Raw genomic sequence first — 27,746 nt, 5'->3', positions numbered from 1 at the left:
TCAAACTACTTGACCCATTGCCTGTGGGAAAGTCTAACAGACATCAGGATTGAGAAGAAGTAGATAGTACAGGATATGGTGTTAAGTCAAGTCCCACTAGCATCTGTCAACGGGGACCAGGTCCCAATGCTCCAACAGCTGAGGTCCTCTGTACCCTGTCAGAAAAATGGAAGGGTCCAGCTAAGAGATGCAGCATGGCTAGCTCTGGAGTCTCTGTTCTCTCTTTCCAGATGCTGCTGTTTGGCTCTGGGATCACAATAAAGGCAAAGTGAGGCTGGTAGATGACTAGTATTAGACTAGTGGCCTACCTTTCCTTCCCAATACAACCCAACACAAGGAAAATACTGCTAAACAATACATTGCAAAAAAGGTCACATTTTAAGGAGCTAAAGTTCTAAAATACCCAGAATTTCACACCATAAAAATACAATCATTGAAAATACGATCATTAAATACCCTGCAGGTTTTCTTAAATTATTTTATTTAATAGAAATTCAGTATTTCTTTTAGCCCCTGACAGGATGGTAGGACAGTAAACTGTTTTACATGGTACACATCTTAGAAAAAGTTTTGCTCTGAAGATCTAGATAAGTTGAAAATATTGTGGTTTGCAAAATTTTATAATTTTGAAACTCCTTTTATACACTGGTTATGTCTAACAGTTTAAAAGTCATCTTCAAAAAAGGGATGGGAAATGTAAAACATTTAAGAAAATTTATCAGTCTGATGTTACGTCCCCTGTTAAAGTCCAAATATAACAAATATGTTCACTTTTTGAAAACATGATTGACTACGGAGCTTACTGGTATTCCTCTGTTTCTTAAGTCCTCTTGTAAAGATTGTAAGTCCTCTTGTAATGAAGAATATGAGGGCCAGTGGATGTTATCTGACTCGGCCTGAAATACACAGTAGCCTCTGTCACTAAATATTACATGAAGTGACAGGTTACCTCACACCTAGGACAGCATTTGAAACTCCTCCATAAGTAGAAATGTGTTACATAAGGAATGTTTAAGCCTTTGAATCAGTGCTCTTAAAAGGAACCAGTAAAAATAATTATCCTTAATTGTCTTTAATTCTTTCAATCACCTGGGTACCAAGTATAGAAAGACAAACATAATTTGGAAATGCCCATTTTTTCTAAGGCCATTTTTCATTCGATGGTGAGAAAATAATCCAGATTGATTCCTTACTTTCAGTTCTATGCCACAGGGGACAGTCCTCCTCCAGGAATAACAGGGGCTTCAGAGGCCATAAGCATGTTCCTCTCAATATTTCTTTAGCCAAAGACCATTATATCAAACTCATCCAGGTTGGGTTTCAGCCAGTTATTCTTCACCCAAACAAAAATGTCTGCCAGACATTCCAACAGCTGGGAGACAGTTCACAATGAGTCGACTTGAAAATGATTCATTGTGTGAGTTTTGAACAATGTTGGGGTGGGGGCGGGCTGTGGCTGGGGTGGTGTGGAGGGTGAGAACAAGTGGGAGACGAGGAAAAGCCATGTGGTTCTCCCGCTCAGAAGAATCTTCGGTAAGAACCACCAGCAGGCTCTTCTCATTTCATTTTAGGATAAACTCAACTGGGAAGAGCTCTCCCGTCATGGACCCTCAGATGAACAAGCACTTGTAAAGGCCACTGGCAGTGTTTCTTAATCAAAAGGTCAGATTTCCTTTGTCTATAAATAGAAGACTAAGGCTTTGTATCTAAATAGCTGAATCTAAAATGATAAAAGTCAATTTTTGTGAGAACTCAACTATACAGAATTTCAGTGATATAAACTAGGGCTTTCTCAATTCTCTGAATAACAGAAGCTGTGAGCTGTAGGATGGGATTAATCTCCATTCTAGCTGTATACAAGCAGGGTCCTGTGCCTTTAAATGGCCAACCTGACATCTGTTTACTTCAAAGAAGGTTTTTTTCCTTAATTTAACGTTAAAATTTACTAATAAACCTCTTACCATCTGTAATGTTTGTCAACTTCATAGGTCTTTTTAAGGCAATTTATGGGAGATTAAAAAATATTAATTATCCACTTTATAGAGGAAAACTAATAAATTCCAAATATAAAAGATGTGTATGGCTTAGATTTAAAAATCTCACAAATTCATTTATATATTTCATTTGTTACATTTCTACGTTCCACAGGTTTACATTACAGTTATTAACTACAAACTACAGTCTACTTTAAAAGCTTTTGTGAAGTATTAGAACAAGAGTAAACTTTTAATCATTACCGTAAAATAAGTTATATTCAACAATGACCTTACTGCTTTCCGCACAGCAGTTTTGGAAAATAGTTTATGTAATGTGGGAAGCCAGATTGTGGAAGTCGTATAGATATCTGAAAAATGTCTACGGAATAAAAAGCACTGGAAATTATATAAAAATAACATCTAAGTTCCCGACTGACATAACCTTTGTCTTAATTATAAACTCATTCAGTCTTCCAGTTATTTACAGGAGCATAAAGGACATTTGAGAATGTAAATGCACGTGTTTTTTAAAAATCTAAAATAGTGTTAGAGATTACCTCTGTACCTCTAAGATTCACAGGGACTATGGTGTATTGATGCAATCATGTCTTAAAACCACTTGTGCCAAAAGATCTTTCAAATCATAATATTAATACTAAATGGTCTTTTAGATAAAGGTAGGTGAATTTTCTTAAAGAATCTAAAATTAACGGCTTAAAGAAAATCCTTAAAAGCATAATAATCATAATTCACTTCAGGAGGAATACACTGTGGCCAACAAACTGTCATAAAATAAACCTCAGAGCTCAGAAAGCTTTAGCATAATGATCTGAGCAGAGGCCTTGAAGCGGGGCTTCCACATTCTCATCTTAACACATTCTAAGTGTTTTTATGTTATTAGCCAAGACGTGAAAACTTCTTGATCTACAGTCTACGTAGTTGGAAATGGAGAAGTAAAGGCATCTGTGCATCAATTACCTAGACATAAATTCTGGATAGTTTTTGTGTTCATTTTGAAGTTGCTACATTACAGTTTCCACTAAGAAACATCTGAGGAAGGACATTCAAGATTCACCAGTAGGAGTAAATTAATGGTTATACTTCAGCATGGCATAATCACATCACCCAAGTATGTACAATGATATGCCACCCTCCTTCTCGCCCATCTGGATGTGAAACTCAAGGATGGCTCAAAAATCCTTCTTATACCAGACAAATCTCCCTTCACTCCTGGGGCAAAGTTGTCAGCTCTGGATGGCAGCCAAGACATGGCTAGGAGGGAAGCCAGGAGAGAGGAGAGCCGGTGTCCAGGAGTCTTAGGAGTGTGCTGGCAGTCTCAAACAGCATTGGATTAAGTCACATAAAGGGTTCTTAAAACTTTCTATCGCAGTGCAATTTCTCAATTAATTACTTAAATTTAAATCCTGTCAAATGTTGCTGCAAATAAAAAAAGCAAATCAGATTGTCCAGTCTACTACCTTCTTACTCCAATTTTAATCTCACAAAGACCCCAGAGTTTTGTTTGGATTGCTCCTTGTTTGGTCTCAGAGAACGTTTCCTGTTCGCTTTTATGGAATGATAGTCTCTTTTTCTTAGGATATGCCAAATCCATTAGATGGATTGTAAATAAAGGAAGATTAATTTAAGGCTCCCTTCCAATTCAAAAATAAAGCAAAAACTAGGAACGTTGTTATGAGATAAAAATTCAACTACTGCCATATAAAGCTCCTTGCATTTTCTAATAACAATGCTTGAGATACCTATTTAGAGTAACCAAGTAACAGTGAGGACACCTCAAGCTCTGAATATTTCCTTACCTTTTGGGCCTCATTATCTCAACAACAGATATAGCTTCCACCAATACAAAATATACTTTCAGGAAAGATTTTTGACAAAAGAATTCAAAAGTAATTAACCAATCACTTAATTATCAGGAAGCTTGAAAGGAATAAACCAACTGATATGAAGCATTTACGTAATGCCTCAAAGAAGAATCAGTCTTTGGGGTCCTCAGATAGGAAAGACAGCAGAGACACACTATGAAGGGCAGGGCTCCCGCTGGAGTGTGGCACAGGGCCACAAGAGCATAAGAGCACTGAGAGCAATGTCGAAAAGCCAAAGACATACTGAAGTTACTCGACGTCTGACTCTACTACATGACGTGATGTGTGCTGGGGGAGGGAACCCTCACAAGAAAAGCAAGTGTGCCACTCAACAGCTCATTATAACAACATTTTCTGGAAAACGATATGTATAGAAAAACAAACATACTAGAACCTAGGACGTTTCTTTGTCATGTAATCAAAAACATAAACTTGGATAAATGGATACATCTAGGGATATTTAATGAGGTATTTGTTTTCCCATGCTTAAGTTCTTCATTCTATAGAAATTGAGACTATGAAATAATAACATTATTAATACTGTTTGTAGTTTTTTACAAACCATCCCCACCTTCTCCAGAGTTGTCAGCTATTTCTTTGGATTACATTTTTATTTTATCAAAAATATTTGATAGTGGGGAAAATAATTCTGTTCATAACTGTTTTGAGTTTAAGAAGGAATATTATTTTATAAAATAAAATATATTAATAAATATCTGAAATGGTATTAATATTTTAATGAAGGTATTAGCTTAAATCTTCCCAGATTTAACACTGAACTTTATTCAAAGTCACACACAGTTAATTTTAAAATATAGAGGAACTTTAATAAATTAAAAAATTCTAACTCACACTCTCTTGGTAGCATCATATACTGATATTAATGTAAAGAAATCATAAAACAAAAGTATTTTGGTTCCTTTTTCTAATGCTTAAAACATATCCACAAAGGAGCTAATGTCAAATATACTTTACCTTAAGGGCAAAATAAATTGCTGAGTAAGCTGCCAAATTTTACTAGGATTAAGCAATGGAGCCACGTCTTTTTGTGTTTTCTATCTGACAAAATACCTGGCATTCTAAATTTTGGTATGAAAACGTCGGTTCTTTAAAATCGAAGGTTTTTTTTAAGAACACGATGTTACTTTCAGAAATATTATTTACATTTATACTGGCCTCAAATACTACATGCTTTGCAGAACATTTATTTACACCAGTTTTCTTTTTCAGTAGGTTATTCTAGAAAATATTTTTTAAAATGTTGTATAAAATATTTTAAAAAATAATCTTATATGGTCTGAAAACTCTTATAAATGGGGTGAACAAAATACTGTAATGAATAGGCTGAAGAGAATAATGGTATAATACTCAAAATTAATTTTAGGCACTTTTCACAAACTATATATCATCTAGTTTCATATTATAGAAATTATTTATAGAGAAATTTGTATTTTTTGTTTAAAAATGCTTTGTAGGTAACTTCCTAAATCAGAAATTTGTTGCTTACTGCTTTATACTTGAAACCCTTAAAATGCAATTCACAGATGTCCAAAAGCTCACACCCTGCCCGGGAAAACAACTGCTAATACCCAAATATCAAACAGAGCATCCAGCTGATGTTTGTGATGCAGTGGCAGGTTAAAGATACTACTAAAGTTTAAAATCAGCTTAGAATAATCCCATATTGAGTATAAAATTATAGCCTGTCATCAGGAACAGGCTGACAGAGCCAGGTCCAGATGGGGGACTGGCTGGGAAAAAAGCTGAGGCAGGTGGGAAAATGATGGGAACCTGATGGAAGACAGGACTACTCCCTCTGCTGGCAAGGCTCTCACCTGCTTGGATTTTTAACTAATGACTAGCTTTTCTTTAATTATTTAAGATATAACCAATAAATTATGTAAGGTGTTTCTTCTCCAGTTGGCTGTTCTGTGTTTGCACATTTTCAAACTCATGGTATCCTATTTTTCACCAGATTAATTTCTCAAGATATAAGGATCCAATGTTTCACCAGGAGGTCCAATTATTTACCTTGTAATTTAATTGTATCATAAACATAAGGCAATGTATAGTTGCTTTTATAATATAAGCCCTTTAAAAATTAAGAATGGCTTTGACTTATGTTTGTTGATATATATATCTTCTTGAAGAAAAAATTTCTTGGGCTACAGACTTCATAATCTGTTTCTCAGGCTCTGCATAATGTCCCGTAATGAAATAATATAGAAATGAACCATATAAATCAACTATACAGGAAACAAGAAAACAGCATGTCACAGCAAAACAGCATAGATGCACAGCGCCAAACCTATCTGATAATCTAAGGATCTGAGTTTATAGATATTATGTACTAATACGTAAGAAATTAACAACTAATGTTTACACAAAAAATTTGTTAAATTTTACAGAAGAAAATTATTCAATATTTGATTTTCAGTGTAAGTTAATAGCTGCAGCAAAAACATTTAGTAAAAATCTGTTCTAAGATTTTGGCCTACAACCAGCAGCTCCCAGAACAGGAGGGATAAGCTCCTTCACCCACTGTTCTCATCTGAATCCTGGCGTACAAGCGATTCCAGCTCCCAGCTTTCCAGAAGGCTCCGTCCCGGGAATCCCTGCCTGCCATTTGGTTTGCTGATTTCAGTCTCTCAGGACTTTCTGACAGTGGCTCCACTGTGCTGAGCTGGCACTTGCTTCCAGAAGTGAGTTACTATTAACCCTGTAGGTCAGCTGTGGCACTAACAACTCTGCGCAAGCGTTCAGCCGCCGCGTACAACTTGCTAGTCTAATTAAATATTAATTCTAAGTGTTACATTTTGTGGCTAAGAGCTTTTATTTTCCATCATCAGGCTGGAAGAGAAAGAGGTTACAGGGCTAATTTAATCTCTCCCCGTCCTCCCCAACATTAAAGATTAACTACACAGGGTGCAAAAGCATTATCAAAGAAGCAGGAACTCTTTATATAGTAATAATAATGTAATTAATAGCAAAGAGGTAAAACATAATGTTAGGATATAATATACGACCTGGTATTTAAACAGCTTTAAATTATAATTAGTTACAAGCACGTTTTGTCTCAACATTAAGAAGTAAGTATCATCCTTTTTTGAAGACAGCAATCTTCCTTTAAGGGAAGGTATGTGTCCAAGTATATAAATAGGAATAATTCAAAACTTGCATTTTCTCACAGGTATTTTTCAGATAGTGTGTAACAGCAAAGATAAAAAGCTCAGTAATGTTATTTGGAAAATAAATGCAAAACTTAATAAAGCTGTACTTGTTTTCTGTATGCAAAAAGTGATGTAGCAGAGTCTACAACAAACATAACGTTTGAGATCCTTCCCCTTTCTTGCGCCGTGTTCAAGGGGAGAGCACAGAGGGGCCGCCCCGCTTCTGCTCCCAGAGCAATTGTGTCCACGCCTGGACAGCGGGCACTACAACGTCTACTCGGTCCAGCAGCCAAAGATTCCATATGCCCAAACAGCTGACTCAACCTCCTTCCCGGGAGCAGACGCGGCACCGTTTCCCTCAGCGGTCCATTTGAAGACGGCGGCTCCAAGCAGTGCTGTAACCACCACCACCACAAAGAGCTACAGGGTGAACCAAAGCACCATCAAGCTACTTCGGAGAAAGCAAAAGGCATTTAAATACAAAATTACTTTTCACTTCATGCCTTATAATATGCTTTAGTTAGAGTAAATACAATAAAAGGCTTCTAAATGGTAATTTTTTCTTCTAAACATGTACAGAAATCTTACTGACAATTCTAAATATTCTGCTCTATTTAACATGCATATTTACACTAAGGTAAAATGGTAAATACACCACTACTAATGCTCCAAACAGATGGAAACTTCTAGATAATTTGGGGTTTATTTGAGTAAAACTTTCAAACATCCTTGACCAAGAAAGTAAATTAGGTAGATACGTAACATGCATGCGAGCTAAGATTTGACTTAAAAAATTAACCAGATACCAGCAAGTACAATTTGAAACAGAAGAAAAAAACTGGAGCTGTAAGAATTTATAAATTCCAAGCCTATAGTAGCAGAATCGAAACAGAGTGTTATTATTTCTTATCGTAAAGAAAAGCAAGATTCTGATTATAATTCACCAGACTTACATGAAGCTATTAAGTTTCCAAAGACTGGAATTTGACAAATATGGTATAAAATTAAAAATGAGTTTAATATGATTCAGTTCATTTTTAAAAATTCCTTCTTTGTAAACTTTTAAAAAGGTTAATTTCTTACAATCTATTTCAGAGTAGTTGAGAAGATCTAGAAAAATTCAAGGCAGATTCTCAATTGAGAACATCTTGATTAAGGAATTCATGAAAAACTGATACTCAATATCTCATGTTATCCTTTAGCGGTTGATAGTTATGATGAAGAGATTAAATCTGTACTTTTCATCCTTAAATATTCTCCTTAATAAAGTGCATTTAAAATAACATCTAAATAGATTAAGTTATATGACGGAAGGTGGTGGTGTGCTTTCCTATAATGATGCTTATATCAACAAATATGTAAAAAATATTTTCCAAAATTTTATAGTTGCAAATGCACACAAGTCTCTGGTTCCTTCACCATGCAATTATTCTTAGTTCTTGTTTTAAAAATAAAAGATTTCACACTGAGAAATTCACAGGGCCACTGGAGTCCACACTTAACAATCCCATATTAGTGGCTGGTTCTAAAGCAGTTCCTGGCTTGACTCAGAGTTTAGCTGCTAAAATACTCAGCACGAACAGAAAAGTTTATGGATGTGGAAAAGTTTGTTTTGAATTTTTCTACATTGACACATACTGTATCATTCACTGCAGGGGGTCTGAAGTTTCAATACCTTAATATTATAAATATTAATTTGAAAATCTATCAATTAAAATAACACTAAATAAAATCTCATTCAATCTTCAAGAGACATATTACAATAAGGTGCTTTCTTCCTGCTCTTCTTCAGAAAGTGAATTTTTTTCTTGGTACAAGCTAACTACTGCTGGTAATAGTTTTCTTCAATGAGATAGCTGGGGAAAAAATTCCATACGTCAAATTGTTGGAAAATAGTGGTTATTTGATAAAAACTAAATAAGGCTTTTAACTGACCAAGAGCCAATGATGACCAATAAAAATATGTTACAGGCCAGTTTCAAAACTCAAATCTGTTCTGAATAAAAGAAAGTTTAAATAGTTTACCAACTAATGTTCTGTAAGCAAATATATTAAATGCTAGCAATACTTGGAATTATTCCAGAATGAGAAAATATTATTTCAATTTTACATTTTATCAACATTGTCAAAGAAGTTTTCATTCCTGCATTATTATAGTTAAGGAGAAATTTATTAGGTTGTTTATGTTTTAAAATTCCTTAAAATGGTAGATTACGATAGCTTAAATAGATTAGGGAAAAAAAACTAAATTTTATTTTTGAAAGGAAAGCTGTAAGAAAGGCATAGAAAAATACCCTTCCCTATTTTAATTACAATTCTAAGTGCTTCAATATTTATTTCCTGACCAACAGTTTCAGGTAAAAGTACTTTTAAATCAATAAAAAATTCAAATCAAGAACAACCTGTCACAGCTGATGTAAATAAAACGCGTGAGCCAGAGGAAGTTCCTCTTCCTTTCACCTTACTAAGAGAATGACAACAAGGCATGAAATTAAGTTTTCATTTTCAAAAAGAATAAATGCTATCAGTCACCAGTTTTCTTAAGCACACAACTGTCACTGGGAATTGAAAATAAAATTAATTTAAAAGGCACAAAATGTTTGTGTAATTTGGAGGTGGACGACAAATTTCATTAATAGTAAGCCAGTTCTGATTTATAAGACCAAAAACCATTACAGTTTCACATCTTGCTAGACATGGAAATCAAACAGCCTCCTGCTGTAACAGCCTCAAAGTTATCACTTTGCAAAAAATCTCATTAAAAAGTTTCAAAGGCTGCAAAAACATTTCTAACAGTAAAGGGGAAAGAAAGAAGCAGAACGTTCAATGTAGCTGAAATATAATAACTTTTAATATGGAAATTTATACTTAAGTTTTTAAAAGTTGAAATAATATTCTCATACTTAATATGTAGGAAGAGTTTCAAGGTAGGGTTTTAGTTATTTTTCTTAGATGTAAGCTTTCCTCTCTCTTTTCAAATTCTCGACGAGAGAGTTGTGCACAGTTGAGTTGTGAGAATGTGCGCAGCTGCTGTGATTACAACTAAAGTCTGTCTACTGCCCGAGTCTGAGAGACCACATGTCCGGCTGTCCTCTCATCCTGCCATCCTCACCAATTAACTATTAACATAGAGGCTGTGCACACACTCTGGGGGCTCTCTAGCAGGCTTCTTGGCGAGGGGACAACGACACAGCAGGGATCCAGGAGCTGAGTAACGCCGGGATATAGGGGCGCCGCCCGGAGCTCCACTCCTTCTAATGACACTCTACCCCATGGTTCAGCAGGGAACAAAGTCTGTATTAACTTGGCCATTTTCACATATGTTTTTAATACAATGTCTTTGGGCAGATACTAAAACTAGACCCTAGCAAGAGACAATATAAGTAAGACTACTACTTCATAAGGAAAACTGTTTAGCACTCTATATAATTTTTTAAGACATTGATAATATATTTGATGAATAATTTTAGAGTGTTCTTAACAGATATTTAGAATTTATTTTTATACATTTGTTTCAATGTATGATTATTATTTTTTCCTGTGTTGTTATGGAAACAATCTTTAACCCAAAGGAAATAAAGAACTTCGAGTTCAAAGTTCTAAGGCTGAACACAAAATATTTCAAATGCAAATTTAAAAATAATTGTTTTTTACTCTACTTGCAAAAGTCTTATTATAACAGTAAGTTAAAATCAGTTTTGAATCTGTCACTGTTTTTTCTATTTCAACTTTTCCTCCTCTGTGCAATTTCCTTAACTATGTGTTCCTTCCCTACAATGAAATTAAACATGGGAAGTATGCCAAAAGTACAAGAAAGGGTAACTAATCATTACTGTACAAGTCTGACAGAATGCTAACAACTAAAGTAAGAACACCGATCAGCTGCTTTACCAACCTAAGAGATAGACACTTTATATACTTTTAATCTACTATTCCTTTATATAACGTATTCACAAAAAGGAATCACAATTCTATTATCTAACATGTTTAATTATATGACAAAATTTCCAAGGATATGAAACTACATTTCTATTTCCCACCAGAATCCACTTTACAGTCAAATTACAAGCTCAGCATCCAAATACCTGCACACACTAATTCTCTGCTCCGTCCGCACTGTACTGTCGTCTACACTGCTGGAAAAGCTCTGGAGGACAGGGACCTTGCCTGTTGTTCACTACCATCTGCCCCTGGGTGCCTAGAACCGTGCCTGCAATAAGCATCTGTTGACTGAGCAAGCTGAATGACCCTGAGTGATCCAATCATTGTTCACACCTTGACTTGGCGCCAGCAGGGACGGCACTGGGAGACAGCAGAGGAAGGCACTGCGGAATGCTACGAAGAGTTGCGTTACAACATGGCGGTGTTACTGAAACCCAAAGGCCATCTGACTTCATGCCTCCTGGTCTGTCTTAGGCCAAAGCTGTGAGGAGATCCTTTCAGTGTCTTTCACGAAAAAGAGGCAGAAAGCTGAAGATTTCTATTGCTTTGATAGACTTGTACATTTTACTGTTTCTGGCCTGATCTCTGTTCCAATTCTCAGTTTTGGAGGCCTGTTTAAGTACTAACAGTGAAGATGACAATTACTAACACTAATAAGAGTGCCTACAACGTGCCAGCACTGTGTCAGCATAGGTTATTGATAATCCTCTGAATTTCTACAGATGAAGAAGCTAAGGCTGACAAAGTTAGGACTTGACTAAGACCATATAACTAATTGGGTCTATGTGCCTCCGACAGCCCAGGTTCCATCACTGAATGCTACTTTGTGCGCTGTTTCTTCATTTTGACCACGGTGGCACTTCTACTGAACGAGCAGCACAGCGTGGTGATAACCGGAGGGGGCTGCTTGAGTCTACATCCTGCCAGGTCACTAGCTGTGTGATCTTGGGAAAGTCACTAAATTTCTGTCCCTTGTTTCGTAATCTGTAAAGGGGAGATAACGACAACACCAGCCAGATGGGGTTATTATGAAGATTAAATGAGCTAGTATTTAAAAAGAGCTCAGGACTGCAACTGGTCCAGAGAAGTCACTACATAAGTTCTTATTAAATAAATTCACAATCCCCAGGTTATGTGTATTCATATCTTTGATCACTGCTTCCACTTTCTATTCTCCTCCCTGAGCCTAAATATTGTGATTGTCTTTGCCACTCTTTAAGAGCTATTAAGAGTTTTATCTCCTATTTATACCATGACTGATTTAAGCAAACTGTTAAGTATTACATTTTCTCTAAAATATTTTGATATAAAACCAAATTCATGGTTAGGTGTCATATTCAAAGAGCATGGGAAAATTTATTTGTTTTTTATAGCTCACTTGGTATTGGGGCCAGAAGACTACTGTAGGACAGCGAAAAAACTGTCTGAGGGAGTGACTATGGGGCACTCATCACCAAAGTCTGACCCTGTGTGCTCCTAGATCCATCTCCAAGGAATCAGGAAAATATCAACATTCAAACATGGCTTAATATTCAGACACCTTATCACCTCAATCATTACTTTGTCAGCGGTACAGACAGGATGACGTGAAGTTCTCTGATAGTAGTACTGCTGTTCCCTTACATGGCGGCTAGAGGAATCACTGTGCAAACGTACACAATGGGGTTGGAATCTCTTCTCTAAATAATAAAGATGATCACCACCAAAATGACTTTAAAAAAATGTTTCTTTCTTTTCCCTTTTTTTTGCATAGGTACCTTTGGAATAAATAAAAAATTATATATATATTTATTTAATCATTGTTTTGCTTTGCTTTGCAATTGCACATAAGGAAACAGGCTTCCATCTTTTTTCTCCCCTTGTCTGGAATGGAACTTTAAAAAAAAATACGCTTTTTTTTTTTGGTGAGGAAGATTGGCCTTGAGCTAACATCTGTTGCCAAGCTTCCCTTTCTTTTTTTCTTTTTTCTCCCCGAAGCCCCAGCACATAGTTGTATACTCTAGTTGTAGGTCATTCTAGTTCTTCTACATGGGATGTCACCACAGCATGGCTTGATGAGTGCACTGTAGGTCTGCGCCCAGGATCTAAACTGGCAAATCCCAGGCCACCGAAGTGGAGCCTGTGAACTTAACCACTTGGCCATGGGGCCAGCCCCCTGGAATGGAACTTTTTACTTAATCTTTCATGTACTAATTTGTCAAAGATTTTACAATGATAGCCATCTCTTGAAAAATACTGAATGATAGCAATGTTAGCCTAGAACTTTTTTCTTAATGGAAAGTTATGCCATCAAAGGTAGTTAATAATTCAAGACACATAAGGATGTAGTGTTACAGAGAGGAAAGAGTCTAAGTTTTAGAGTTACACAGATCTGAATTTGATACTAGCTTTAAACGTGCAATGGGTGTGTGACTTTGGAGAATCACTCAACTTCAGTTTCATCTCCTTTGCAGTTAGCATCACACAAAACTTCAGTTTTGTGATCATGAGGGAAGATACGTAATCTAACAGTGAAGATGGTGGAGTAGGAGCCAGGGAGAGACATGAGTTAGAAAGCACTGGCCCTGCCACTTACTCCATGTGCGACTTTGTGAAAACACAGGTGAGGGTGCTGGTGGAGTGCTCGGCATGCAGGACTCGCCGGATAAATCCCCGTGGTGATGGCACAGCTGCAGTGGAGCGTGAGCTGCAGGACCTCCACCAGCGTCTGATAAGTCTGCTCCAGGGTTATCCATCATCATAACCGAGGAGCTCATTAAATCCAACCCAACTATTACTAAAGTATTAACTTCATAATGACAACACCACTAACAGTACAAACAATACAAGCATGTGTACAATGTACGAGATGATTCGAGAAAGGAGTTTCCCCTAGGATATTTGTATGACTGTAAATTCAAATAAGAAGTCAGATTCAAGCACAATCTGTAAAAAGCCCTTAAAGGAAAATGGAGGTATCCTCTTATGACTATTGTAAATAAATTCTACTGGCCAAAGAGTCAAAATTCACTTCTTATTCATGTCAAACTTTTTAGTCAAAGGACTTGAAATCTGCTGTATATATACTGTACACAATTAAAGTGATCAAATGACATTTTAATAAAGTTGCCATTTATAGAACAGAGTTTGGGTACGTTAGAACAAAGACATCAAAACCACATAAATTTATAATAAAGATTCCACTAGTTTAACAATCACATATTAGAAATAAGTTTCCAAGTAAGAATCAATATTCCTTTAATTAACATTTATTTTACATCTAGAAAAAGCCTAGGTACTCTGTTAGGAATTTTTATACTTTATTGCATTTAATGATATATTCTTATCATAACCCTAGGTCAGCTAAAAGGAAAATTATAAATACATAACCCTGCCTTTGGGAGACTACAGCGTACTAGATACACAAGATCATGTGGATCACACGTTTGAGCTGGACAATAAGTACTTTAGTAAACAGTACTACCAACAAAAAGAGAACTAGTGAATGTCAAGTGTGTTAATGTAATCAGAATGTTAATAAGCCAAAAGCTATTTGAGAACATGAACTAAAGTAGTGTAAAAAACTCAACTTTGAATACACTGATCCACTAGGAAAGATAAAACTATAAAACTTTTAGAAGAAAACACAGGAAGAAAGACCTTAGAGAGGCAAAGATTGCTAAGATGGGAGGGGCAGGGGAGAGAAACCACTAACCATTAAAAAAAAATTGATAAACTTCATCAAGATTAAAAACTTCAGTTCTTCAAAAGATACCGTTAAGAAAATAGAAAAGGCAAGTCACAGACCAGAATAAAATTATTGCAGGTTTGTACCTAAAATATACAAGGAATTTTACAACTTGATAATGAGGACATAAATAACAATAAAAAAATGGATAAGACTTAGACAAAAGAAGACAAATAGCCAACCAGCTCATGAGAAGATGGTCCACATTACTAGTTATCAAGAAAACGCAAGTTACCACAGTGTCACACCATTTCCCGTGGACCACAATGGCTAAAATAAAAAAATCGCAAATAAAAAGGTTTGGGGGGATGTGACTCCTACGGAGAAGAAAATACATATCCGCACAAGGACTTCTTCACACGTGCTCACAGCGGCCTCATTCACAACAGCCTCAATCTGGAAACAACTCAAGTGCCCATCAGTAGGTGAGAGGACAAAGAAATTGTGGTACATTCTTACACCAGAAAACTAGTCAGCAACAAAAATAAACTGGCGACACACACGACACTGTGGATGGGGCTCAGATGAGCCCTTCAAGTCCTTTCTAGCTCTAAGATTAAAGATTTGAGATTTACTAGCATGGAGAGAATGAGCTCCAGAACAAACACCTGTTATATATTCCAGTAGAGTTTTCCTATAATATGGTTCTGGAACCTGATTTTCTGGGTTCAAATCATGGTTTCTGAAGTATTTAACCCTGATTTAGTTTCTTCTCTGTACTGCAGCTTCCTTATGTACAAAATGGAGATAATAACAGTATATACACAAAAATTCTGTAAGAACTGCTAGGTCCTGACTTAAAGTAAGTGTTTCGTATTTGTTAGCTGCTCTCATTATTGTTATTTCTTGGAGAAGTAAAGCAAAACAAAACTGAAAGCTCTGCTCTAAGTGATTCCAGATCAAAGTTTAGTACGCACATTAGAAGAAACTATTTCAGTGATTTAGTTTATTCTGACCTTCACAGTCCATTCACTGCAGCAGATTTTTCAAGCTATATTATTTCTAGTATTATGTTAAAATAACATATATAATAATACTGTGGAAATATATATATAATTCCTGTTTCTCTATTACCTGTAAAATAACAGTAATAAGGATGAAAACAGTCCCAAACTTGTCCCTTGAACACTCTTAAGAAGAGGAATTTTTGAGCTGATGAGGAAAATCTTGCAAAGACCCCTCTTTCTCTCTCTGGGGAGGCCTGACTTCCTTCCCCGAGTGTGCAGCTTTAGGAGGGTTATATACAGAAACAGGGAAGGAACGAGACTAGGCCTATTCAGATAAGGCTCTTTTCTTTTTTCAATTTGTTTTATCATGGTAAAACACACATGACATAAAATCAATTATCTTAAGCATTTTAAGTTCAGTGGTATTCATACATTCATAATGTTGTGCTGCCATCACCACCAACCACCTCCAGAACTTTTTCTATCTTGTGAAACTGAACCTCTGTCCTCATTAAACACTAACTGCCCATCCCTTCCCCAGGCCCCTGCGACCACCCTTCTACTTTCTGTCTCTATGAATGTGGCTACTCTAAGTACCTCACAGAAGTAGAATCACAGTATTTGTCTTTTGGAGACTCACTTATTTCACTCAGCATAATGTCCTCAAGGTTCATCCATGTTGTAGCAATGTCAGAATTTCCTTCCTTTTCAAGGCTGAACAATATTCCATTGTGTGTGTATGCCACACCTCCTCCTCGTGTCAGTGAACGTTCAGGTGCTCCCACATTTAGCTACTGTGAATGATGCTGCTATGAATACGGGTGAAAAGATTCTTTAGGACCTATGTTCACATTAGCTTCATGATCAATGAAAAGAGACTACAGCAAAATCAACCTCTCACCACGGTGACACTACCAAGTCCACAAGAAATCAAAGGAAATTAATAATAAAATCAGTAAAGGTGGACTTACTAGACACTCAGCATATACTAAAACCACAAATATACAAGAATTGAACAACTAATCTAAAAGATGTTACTGCTCTGGTATCTGAGACGCATCTGAAATCCCTTTTATCCAAATGGCATATGAAAACAATTTATCAGACTCATAAAACATCTATATATTGCTCTTCACCATGAACCACGAGTCAGGTGAAAGACGTTCTGGAAATTCTTACCTGGATGAGATGGGTTGGCACTGTAATGATACAGGCTGAGAGAGAAGTTCGCAGAAGACCACGGAGAACGTAGAGGAACTTGGTGAGACTCTGACTGTTGTTGCAATTTTCCGTACAGCAAATGTCATCTCCCCACAAAGGTGAACCAAGATTCTGGATTCCTATTCTTAGAACGTTTTTCTCTTTTTTCTAAAGGGAAGTGGGAGGGAGGTAAACATTAAGTTTGTTCACCATCAGGATACCTCTTTTACTTTTATCTGCCAGTTCTTATTTTTACTCATAAAAGATCAGGGAGATAATGTCAATAGATATGGTAAAAAGCTTTATGTACTATCAGTAATAAGGCAACGTAAAGGAAATCTTTTAGAGTACAAATGTATAAAAAATAACAACTGATTGTTTTTTTTTTTTTTACTTTTGGAAAATTTGAAGAGTATCATGTCTCAAACTTTTAATTTTCTACATACTAATATTATGAGTAAGAATTATATTTGAGTCAGTTAAAATAATATATAACAAATCACAGGTAATAATAAGGAGAATCTAAACTACAATGCTTACAAACTATTCTTAGTATTACAAAATTTCATAAGTTTTTCAATAACCTATAAATTGCTCAATATTTCTCATATAATTCTATCATGTCTACTGCTTACTATTTTGTTTGAAAGAAGTTTAAAAATGCATGTTTTTGGTTTTACATTTTACACTAGCCTCTATTTTTTCTTCTTAAATCTATGTTTACAGTAATTATTTAAGTTCAACACTTTTCATAAAACTTAGGTGAACATTTAGAACTTGAGCCTACAGACATTAAGGTCATAATAATAGTGACTGATATTTGGAAAAGAACATTTAAAAACCATTAAATAAAACCCAGAACGACTGTCAAGAAGTGTTTGCCAGAAGAAGTGTTCATAATAAATTCTACTGTTTGGGTTATTCGAAGTGAAAAATGTTTTTTAAATGCTTTCCTTAGCAATTGAGCAAAATTTCTGGGCAAAGGCAGAACCTGGCACATGGAAATAACTGGAAAATCATTACTACAATTTTAATGGGAAAAATAAGATTTCTCCCTAAAAGCAAAGACTTGGAACATGTGCCACTTTAGATGTGATTTCTGATGAAACAAGATCCTAAAATACACCACTAGCTATTGCTATGAAACACCACTAATAAAATTTATTAACCAACAAGTCACTGCCCAACACAATATATCTCTCTCCCTGATCACAGATGGAAGCTGAATCTGTGTACCCCTTGTTAGGGAGAACTCACTGACGAGAGCAAGTAGGGAAAATGAATCAAACCTGAAACACAGACGATGAAAACCTAAGGGGAGAGTAGTGAGTAAGATGAGTAAGACAGAGGCTTAGAGGCTAGACTGTGCAACTGAGTAGACAGAGGATTCTGGGCAAGACACACACATCACGTACGCCTCATTTTTCTCATCTCTAAAATAAAAAGGTTAGAACAGAACACCGCTCTATGAGACCATACAATTCTTCAAATATATAAAATGACACAATGGCCTGGATAACACCATAAGAATGAGATTACAGAAAGGAACTTAATGTAAGCACACGTGAGAAACACTCCTGACTCCAAGGAGCTGAAGCACAATGACACAATCAAGGCAGCTGGTCCAAGTTTCCTTCCTGGTTGCACTGAGGTTAAGACAGACAACCACCTGGGATACCGTGTGTTATGACCCTCGATGCTCCGTGAAAATTGTTTTCTTTTTATTTCTGCATTACTTGAATGAAATGAAGTAGTAAGATGTACCCAGGCATATCTTAGAAGTATAAGTAAGTTTCTGATGAATTTGTGCAAGATATCTGTGAAATATCATGGTTATTACTTTATCCATATTACTTGGGACACTCAGAATTTAAGTAAAGCGGCAAAAATAAGGTTCATTTTGTCATCCCTAAACTTGTTATCTTGTAAACTGTCGCTTAAGTTAGATTCCCAACAGAAAGAGCAATCTGGAAAAAGGGAGAGAGAAAATTTCCAAAAAAATCTAGATATCGGAATGAAATCTGAAGGTAAAAGGAGAGCAGCACCATACTGTTTATTTAGTCTGTCAATATTTCAGCAACTGAAGGTGGGCTGCGTTTTAACCCAGTCACCATTACCTACCACGTATCAAAGAGCAGCTGCTAAAACTATAACGAAAATGCAGAATCAGGAGAACTACAGAAGTCTAGTGACTTCGACAGACACATTGATATATGTGTAGAGAAAGAATAAAAATATTAAGACAAAGAACGAATGAGTGATAAGATATTTAAGTGAGGTAGGTACAAAGCAAATCAGAACATAATTAACTTTAATACTTCAACACAGGGAATACATTTATATTTTAAAAATATGGTGGTAATTGCAGAAACAAAGGCTGGATTACAAATTTCCTGAGTCACTCAGGACATACAATTCCTTTGCCACACTGTATAATAACGGGGCACACTCCGAGGGACAATGAAATTAAAAAAATAAACTTTTGCTGATAGTCGAACAATAAATAAATTTATTCCTATGAGAACATCTAAAATATTTAACCTAGTATTCTAAGTAAAATCAATGCTCAAATTTCATTTTTATTGTTTATTTCTTAGATGTTTTAAAATCAGAAATTAAAAACAAATGAAGTTGTGGCAGCAATTTGTAAATGTCTCCACTCCAAATATCTTCACAGATGAGCTATAATATTTTACTTACTATCAATGTTTATTTTACAGTATATAATATTCTGTTCCTTAGAATCTATTTCTACATATTGCCTCCAAGTAGTTTAGTTTATTTGAAAACGTAGTGATAGAGAAAGGAGGATGAAATTTTCAATTTAAAAAGCAGGATTTATCTCAGTGTCAAAATATTATTTTGACTCAGAAACAATACTTTTTGAAGTAGTGCCTGACAGATGCACTTTTGTGGCTTCTGGAATTCATCTAAAGTTTCTGAGACAAACACATAGACTAGGTACTTTAGCAAATGTTTCAATCTATAATTTAACAGTATGGAAATTCATTAACTATATTTTAGTTCCAATAAAACTGGAAATATATTTTTATAATAACTTACTGTTATATTTTAATCAAAAGATTTTTTTAGCATTCTTGGTATTCACCATAGAAATGTCTATCTCAACCTTGTTTAATCTTTATGAAAGTCAATAGTTACAGAACCTGTGGTTCAGACAGCCAAACTAGCTCCAGTTTGCTGTCTATTAATGTTCATGAAATAAAATACTGTTTACTGAAAATGGTGTTGTTTCATACTCAAATAAACAACTAAGAAAACAAACCTTTCATTCCATTCTAATAATAGCTTATTTAGGAAGGGTTCTTAGGATGTGTGTCTGTATATACACATATATGTGTGTATGCAGACGTGCAAATGCAAGTATACGTGCATCTCTCTGCTAGGGCCTTCGCCTTTTTGCATTTTATAAGATTTCTTCTCTTAGAAGATGTGTCATCATCCTGCAAGAGCAGCAGCTCTGCACACGGGACCACAGGAACTGTTATGACATGCCTGTTTCCATAGTTACCACTGCGAGTGGAGAGAGGTGTCTGTCAGGGACCAATTTACCTCTGCAGAAGGGCATTGCCACCAAAGAGAAGACATGGTGCCCATTAATCTTAGCTAGGATCACAAATGAAGCAACAAGGAGCAAAACAAAATTGTACTAACTACCAAAGGCCATCACAGAAACTGTAACATACTTGAAAAGCCATCTATAAATGAACATCTGTGCTTCACTACACACATAAGCATTTTCAACCTGCTATTAAACTGATGATCATGATAAATTTAAACATTACTTATTCTGCCTTGCAAAAAGTGTTAAATATAGCAGTACAATCTATAAGATTTAAAACTCTATGAATTAAGAGCAAACGTAATTGATAAAGCCAAAAATAAGATTTTGGCTTCTTTATCTTCTTCAATAAAAATAATGGTGATCTGGAAATACTTCTGCTAAAATAACATAAACGAAATGCAAATCTTTTAGCAGCTATGGTGATTAAAATCACTGAGGAAGAATTCTGAAAGGCATGATATTTATAAATAAAATTTCCCCTATTTTGTTCAAGTTAAACTAACTGGAATATCTTTAATAGTGGGAATTTGAAGGACGTTTTTAAAAGTAGAGCAATAGAGAAATAGTTAAATTATAAAATAGGGCCGGCCCGGTGGTGCAGCAGTTAAGTTTGCACGTTCCGCTTTGGCGGCCCAGGGTTTGTCAGTTCGGATCCCGGGTGCAGACATGGCACCGCTTGGCAAGCCGTGCTGTGGTAGGCATCCCACATATAAAGTCCAGGAAGACGGGCACGGATGTTAGCTCAGGGCCAGTCTTCCTCAGCAAAAAGAGGAGGATTGGCGGCAGATGTTAGCTCAGGGCTAATCTTCCTCAAAAAAAAAAAAATTATAAAATACTTTAACATAGTAAATAAAAATGCATTTTTATTCAATGAGACAACTCAAAGCATAATGCAATAAGAAATAAAATCTTAAAATAACTAATTCTTACAAGGTAATTCAAAATTAAGGTCTGAATGTCAGAAGAATAAAAAATTTAGAGAGGAAAGCACAAGTCTTGCAGAATTAAGAGTAATTTTTGAAATGTGGCTATTTATTAATTCTGGGTACTACAAATACATATTTAAAAATAATTAATATTGACAATGTATGTATATGTCTTATGTGTATCGACTGAGAGAACTTAGCTGAAATTAACAGTCAAACTAAGGCTGCCTGTGCTCTGCTTATTCAGATCTTCTGTGCTTGGAAACAGCTCATTTACTGTTGATTATTTTAAGACCTTCTCGGTCTACCCCTAGAGAGTCTGAAAATAGCATTACATACATGATGATAAAAGGCTTTGAAGGTACTCAATACCTGGGGATTGGATCCATCAAATCCTTCCTCACATATGATGTTCTGAATAAAGTGAAGCAGGCTTCTGTAGCCGTGGGTCAGAGAACTGTTGAGAAGTGGTTCAAACAAATGGGCTTGTTACATAGGAAATATAAAATCTAAGCTACAACACTAAGCAAATAATTCAAAGGTATACATTTATAAGATTAATTAAATATTATAAAAAAGGAGCCAAAACACTATAAATAATTCCAAAATATAAAGTCAATACATCCAGGGACTAAATTACAATGCCTTATATTAACGAGCTCAGTGTTCTTGACATCATGGGAAGACAAAAATCTGTGGAGACTGAGATGACTTAATTATGTCAGGCTTAGTTAGCGCCAAGAAAATTAATGATTTAATGAAGCAACCTAAAAGATGAAGCCACTATAGCTTTTCAGAAGCAATCACAGATAATTAACACATAGTTAATGAACTGCTTTGCCAAGTACACCTGAATCAATGTCCTGATCACCTGAGCTCAACTTGCATCAGAGTTTTAATTTGCTTAGAACAAACTGCTAAAATAACAGTAATTCATGGGCTGGCCCCGTGGCCGAGTGGTTAAGCTCGCGCGCTGCGCTGCAGGCAGCCCAGTGTTTCGTTGGTTCGAATCCTGGGCGCGGACACGGCACTGCTCATCTAAACCACGCTGAGGCAGCGCCCCACATGCCACAACTAGAAGGACCCACAACGAAGAATATACAACTATGCACCGGGGGGCTTTGGAGAGAAAAAAGAAAAAAATAAAATCTTTAAAAAAAATAAAAAATAGTAATTCAAACGCTTGATCTTTTAAGACAAACGAAGACCAGTATAAGCTCCACTTCATTTGTGAAAAGACAATAAAACATATGAATTTAAGAAGATAACCTAAACTAAGTTATTTCCCACACGAATTTTAGCACTGATGTTACTATTTTAAAATATTTTACAAATGCTATGAAACACCTCAAGGAAAATGTAGTAACAGTGAAGAAAATCTGCTTTAACATTAACTGAATTTAAGATTCCTCATAATGGACAACTTGTGTGCTATGGCTAAACATTAAATGACATGATACTGAAGTTCACGAGTACAGCTATTTCAGAGACATTGAAGTGCCTAATGCTGTAAAAGCTGTAGGACCTTAAAAACACAACAGTTATTTGCTTTACTATGATGCTAAGTAAAGCAATGACATAGGCAGAAGAAACGCCCTAAAGAAAGAATGAATTATAACTGGAAGCATACATGTAACATTAAAGAATACAAAAAGTTAGGAAACCTAGCAGACTGCTTAGTGTGCAAATCAACAGTAGGTGGTTCAGCAAAAACATATGCACATCTCTGTAAACATGCTATTGAATACTCATACTTAGGCCAAAAGTACCTATCTAACAAAAACGAAACCAAGACAAAAGAATGCTGTTCCGCGCAAAACAAATATGGCTCCAACTGAAGGATTTGGCAGGATGGTTATTTCTTGTATAGTTTTTTCTCCATTTTCAATGAACATACAACAGATTATAGGAACACATTTTTTTCTAGTCTCATGAGTGAGGCAATACATCTATAAATAATGGTATTTCATAAGGAATATCTTAACACATATTTGTCTTGGCTAGCTCAACTTTCACAATACGGGGCTACTGTTTGAACACAGCAGATTCAATTCCTGTGCAGGTCAATTAGCTTTGCACACGGGGTAAAATCGACTCCAAGGTCCCTGATTATGAAATGAACTCCAGCCAACCATTGAATGAATGTCACCATGGGTTAAAGGAGGGTGCGGACGAAGAATACATGGGCGCATCCTAATCCACAATAACGAACCTACTTGAGACCATTATTATCTCATATATGAAAAAGTTTCTTAAGCTTTTTTCCCTCTGCCCCAATTGTTCGACAATAAAATCTGCCTTATATACTTGGTAGTAAATTTCTTATCTGAAGGGACATTAAACACCACACATATAAATTACTTCTTAGTTTTTTAGTTGCCACGATTTATTCAAACAACAATGATCTGTTATTTATTTCATATTCTCACAGTCTGTTAAGGTAACTATAGTAGACCTAAGATTCTCTTCAAAGGTGAGGGAGGTTCTTTCGATATAAGAACAAAAATGAAAACATAAGGCCAATACATCTTAACCTCTTCCTTATTTAACTTGACATAAAACAATCCCATCACCAACAACGCTTAGAACTTTGTAGTAAAATAAATTTCTCTAAATCAATTAATTTCTACTTCGAGAAGGAAATAAAATGGGAAAAAACCAACACATTTAGGTGTATTAATTGAGACTATTTATTTTTGGATACATGGGATCAGAGCATTTAAAACTGAACTAGTTTATATGGTACCGATATTAGAATACTAAGTATTGTTAATCTCCATGAGATATCTATAATATTGTTTTTGGCTGAAGATAAATATCTTCTATCATCATCTAAATTTTTAAAATTAGGCCCCTTTAATTTTGAGGCTTCATCTTTTACCTTTTTATTGTTGCTGTTCAGCAGTCTAGTAACTCAGAAAATAGGAGTCTGCAAGGAGGGAACCTGGTTACAAATGTGACCCTGCCTTCCTTACTAGTGTTACCAGATATTTAACAGAGGGCAGGCTTGTCCAAATATTTAAAACATGTCCCAAATGCAGCACATTTCAAATCATGGACACTACGTCACCTGATATTCTTAATTTTCAATAACTTTTATAGCAAAATGATCTAGCTTGAGATTCCAAAATTTGTCTTTAAGACTATAACAGCACAAAGAATATAAAAACAACCACTAGAAATTTAATTTTTACTTTTAAAATATCAAGCATTTAAAATTTTAATTAAAAAATAAAATTGTTGCCCGTGCATTATTCATGCGTCTGCTTATATTACCATGTTGTTTGACAGGAATTAATTTTTTTATATTAATATACAAACATGGATAAAAGGGGCCCAATGACATAAATGTAAATCTATATTCTGATAACCGAGTTTACCATTTTTAAAAAAGTTGATAGGAAAAAAATACGGCTTTCGTACCTACCAACATCCACCCTTGCCTGATTTTCAGGAAGAGGTCTAAGGGACGTTCACATCAGAGAACTTTAATTTATATCAACAAATGGCATTAGTTTTCCTGTGAAAAGTAATTTTGTCATCAATCTCATTAAGAAACACTTAAAAACTCTGCTGTAAGAAATAGATTCAGATCTGGTATACCTAGGGAAGAAATCAAGTCGATAATAAATAATTGCTGTGCAGTTTCTCAAACAACGGACAAAGGAATACTGACAAAAGTCTTAGAGTGATCAAAGAATAAAGGCAATAACAAAAAAGCCTGGGTAACAGGAGACAAGATCTTATTTGTGAAAAGATAAATGACAAATATAAAATTAAGTATACATGAAATTAACCAGTTGATAAGTGAGAAGTTTACTCATAGATGGTAAGCTTTTGGGTTTGTTTCTAACGAGACTACCTGATTTTAATTTTACCAACTAGTAAAGTGTCTGGTACCTAGTAAATACTCAAAACCCTGAGCATCTTCACCACATTGGATCAGCACAGCAACCTTGTGAGGTAAGTGCAGGCATCACCTCCACTCATGCTTCAGAAACCGAGACCACCAGAGGCTAAATGATTTGCTCAAGGCTGCACAACAATTAAATGACAGGAGGGGCACTTCAAACCCAAGTTTTCTAAACTGCTTTTTTGTCTAAACTAAGAGAAAATCTCAGAGTGGGATCCAGACTCAACGAAAGTCTGCAGGGTTCAAATACACAAATGTGCCTCAGACGAGGTTTAAACACGGCTGCAGTCAACACAGTTGAGGGATCTGGGCACACAGCTCTCAGAAGACATTCCCGTTTTGGTTGCACCTGTGAGACTTTCACCCACAGGCCTCACTTGTATTACCTTGGTGCATGATATACAAAGAAAATCCAATATGGAAAAGCACAGATTTGCAAATACATAAACTAGAGACCAGGATAGCAGAGAAAAGCACGCTCAAGATCTGAGTTCTGGTTCTATCCGCACCAACAACTGCAGCTAAATGTGTGATATGAGGCAAATTCTTTAATTTTTCTGTCTAGGTCTCAAAATGCTCTCATCTGTGAAGTGAAGAAATTGTAATAGATAACCTCTGCTGTCCATTCTGACCCAAAATTACATGGTTAAAGAATGGTTTTTCTTTTTCTTTTTTTTTTAAGACTGATTTTTCTTATTAAAATGATTCATTGCTGGGTTTTTAAAAATAAGAACTTCTGGTGCATTTAAATATTTATTTAACTACTTGATAGAAATACTTAGGAAGAGAAACTGTTGGCACTCCCAATTAGGATTAATTTAAAGTGAAGATGAAGCATCTTTGACACTATTCGCTGATCAATGAGAAAATACGACGTGTATTGCCAAAATTCTATTTATACATGTATTTCAGGTACTCATCTATGACAAATAGTGAGATACACTTATAAGGCAGTAGACACAATATCAAATGTGTCAACCAATTGTGTAAAATAGTTTGCTGAGCTAGTTTTATTAGCACATAATTCGCACATGACTATAAAGACCGTGAAGTCTATTCATAAGTAATTTTCAAGTTAAAAATTCCATTACTATTACCCTGAAGGCTGTCATTTACAGATTTTTCTTTTCTGATGCTTTTCACCTAACAACGTTGAGTTTGATTCTCTTCACCACTGATACTCAACTAAGAGAAGAACACAGAGAGACTAGGAATATATTAGGGGCACCAAGGAGGGCAGTGACCAGCACACAGCTCTGGGCCACAGCTGAGAAATACTAAGAACGTGAGGACAGAAGAACTGCATGCGTAGGCTGATCAAACCACTGTCTGACAGCAATACCACTACGAGAGGGTATGATCTTTCATGAAGAATAATTCAGTTCAACATTACTCTGATTTCCTTTGATTACTGATATAAACAGGTCATTGGATTCTGTCTGCTACCCATCATTACTGCTGTCATCTGTCCAACCTTGGGTCATTACTCACCTTTCAAATACCCTTGCCTTTCAGTTTCTTGACCTCCTCTCCTCCAATGATCTTGTCTCCATCCTCCCTATGTGCTCACTCCTACGGTCATACCTCAGACCCTGCCATTATCAATAACTGCTATCCCTGTACAATCTCAACTCATGCATTCCCCTCCTCACCACCACATTTTCTATCTTCCCACCTGGAGCCTCTGTGCACTCATTTGACTCCACTGAGACCTCCATCCCATTGTCTACCTCCTCTTCACTCCCCTTGATATAGTTTTTCAACTAACTAACCATCTTGATCCACGGTCAATCCTTACCTTCACTTCCTTGCCCTTCTCATGCTTTGTCTCACTTGCTCAGCAAAACTACCATTCTGGTTAAATCCAACTCTCTGCCCACTCCACATCTGTCTCAGTGCAGCTAAAAACGGTGGGGAATGCCCCATCCAAGTGGACTGGTCTCCCTGTAAATTCATGACCACAAACTTCAACAGGCCCTTAAGACTCCCTGGCAATCCCACTGTACACATTCTCACTCTCCTAGACGACTTTCTCATACTTTCTCCTTTTTGAACAAACCACCAATATCTCTTCCCCCATCTTCATTCTCAGCTTATGACCTCTCACTGAGAAAACAGAAGCAACCAGAAGAGACACCCACCATTATATCTAAATACTCTCTCCTCCCACTTTACCACAGGTGAAGTATCCACACACCTGCACTGAGCCAGGACCTCCACTTGTGCACAGATGGCATCCTGTAGGAAGTCACTCTCATAACCCTCCCCTCTCAATCTGGCATCATTTGCTTTCCTTTTTCACTCAATGCTTTCTATAGCCTATAAACATACTGCTTTCTCTCCCTTTTAAAAAAGTAAAAACACCTCCTGCCCCATTTCCTCTGCCAGCTTCTACTCTATTTTATTCTCTTTCTCTGCACCAAAACTCCTTTAATTTTTTCATCTTTGGTGTCCCCGATTTCTCTCCTTACCTTTT

The 27,746-nt window shown here is 36.0% G+C and overlaps 1 protein-coding gene across 9 annotated transcripts in view; it reads right to left on the bottom strand.

Moving 5' to 3' along the window:
- The window catches only part of ELP4 (elongator acetyltransferase complex subunit 4), a 235,009-nt gene that overhangs the window by 122,768 nt on the left and 84,495 nt on the right, over positions 1 to 27,746 (bottom strand). For 7 of the 9 annotated variants that reach the window (XM_070626558.1, XM_070626560.1, XM_070626556.1 and 4 more), the window contains exons 6-7: positions 21,730 to 21,814; positions 16,825 to 17,013 (exon numbers count right to left, since the gene is read on the bottom strand). In XM_070626558.1, the coding sequence (XP_070482659.1) occupies positions 16,825 to 17,013; positions 21,730 to 21,814 (274 nt within the window). The remainder of the gene's footprint in view (positions 1 to 16,824; positions 17,014 to 21,729; positions 21,815 to 27,746) is intronic. The other 2 variants (XM_070626559.1, XM_070626565.1) reach the window with 1 other exon arrangement.

Source organism: Equus przewalskii, chromosome 6, assembly GCF_037783145.1.
Source record: "Equus przewalskii isolate Varuska chromosome 6, EquPr2, whole genome shotgun sequence".
Lineage (NCBI taxonomy): Eukaryota > Metazoa > Chordata > Mammalia > Perissodactyla > Equidae > Equus > Equus przewalskii.
This window is presented reverse-complemented; position numbering and strand designations above follow the sequence as displayed.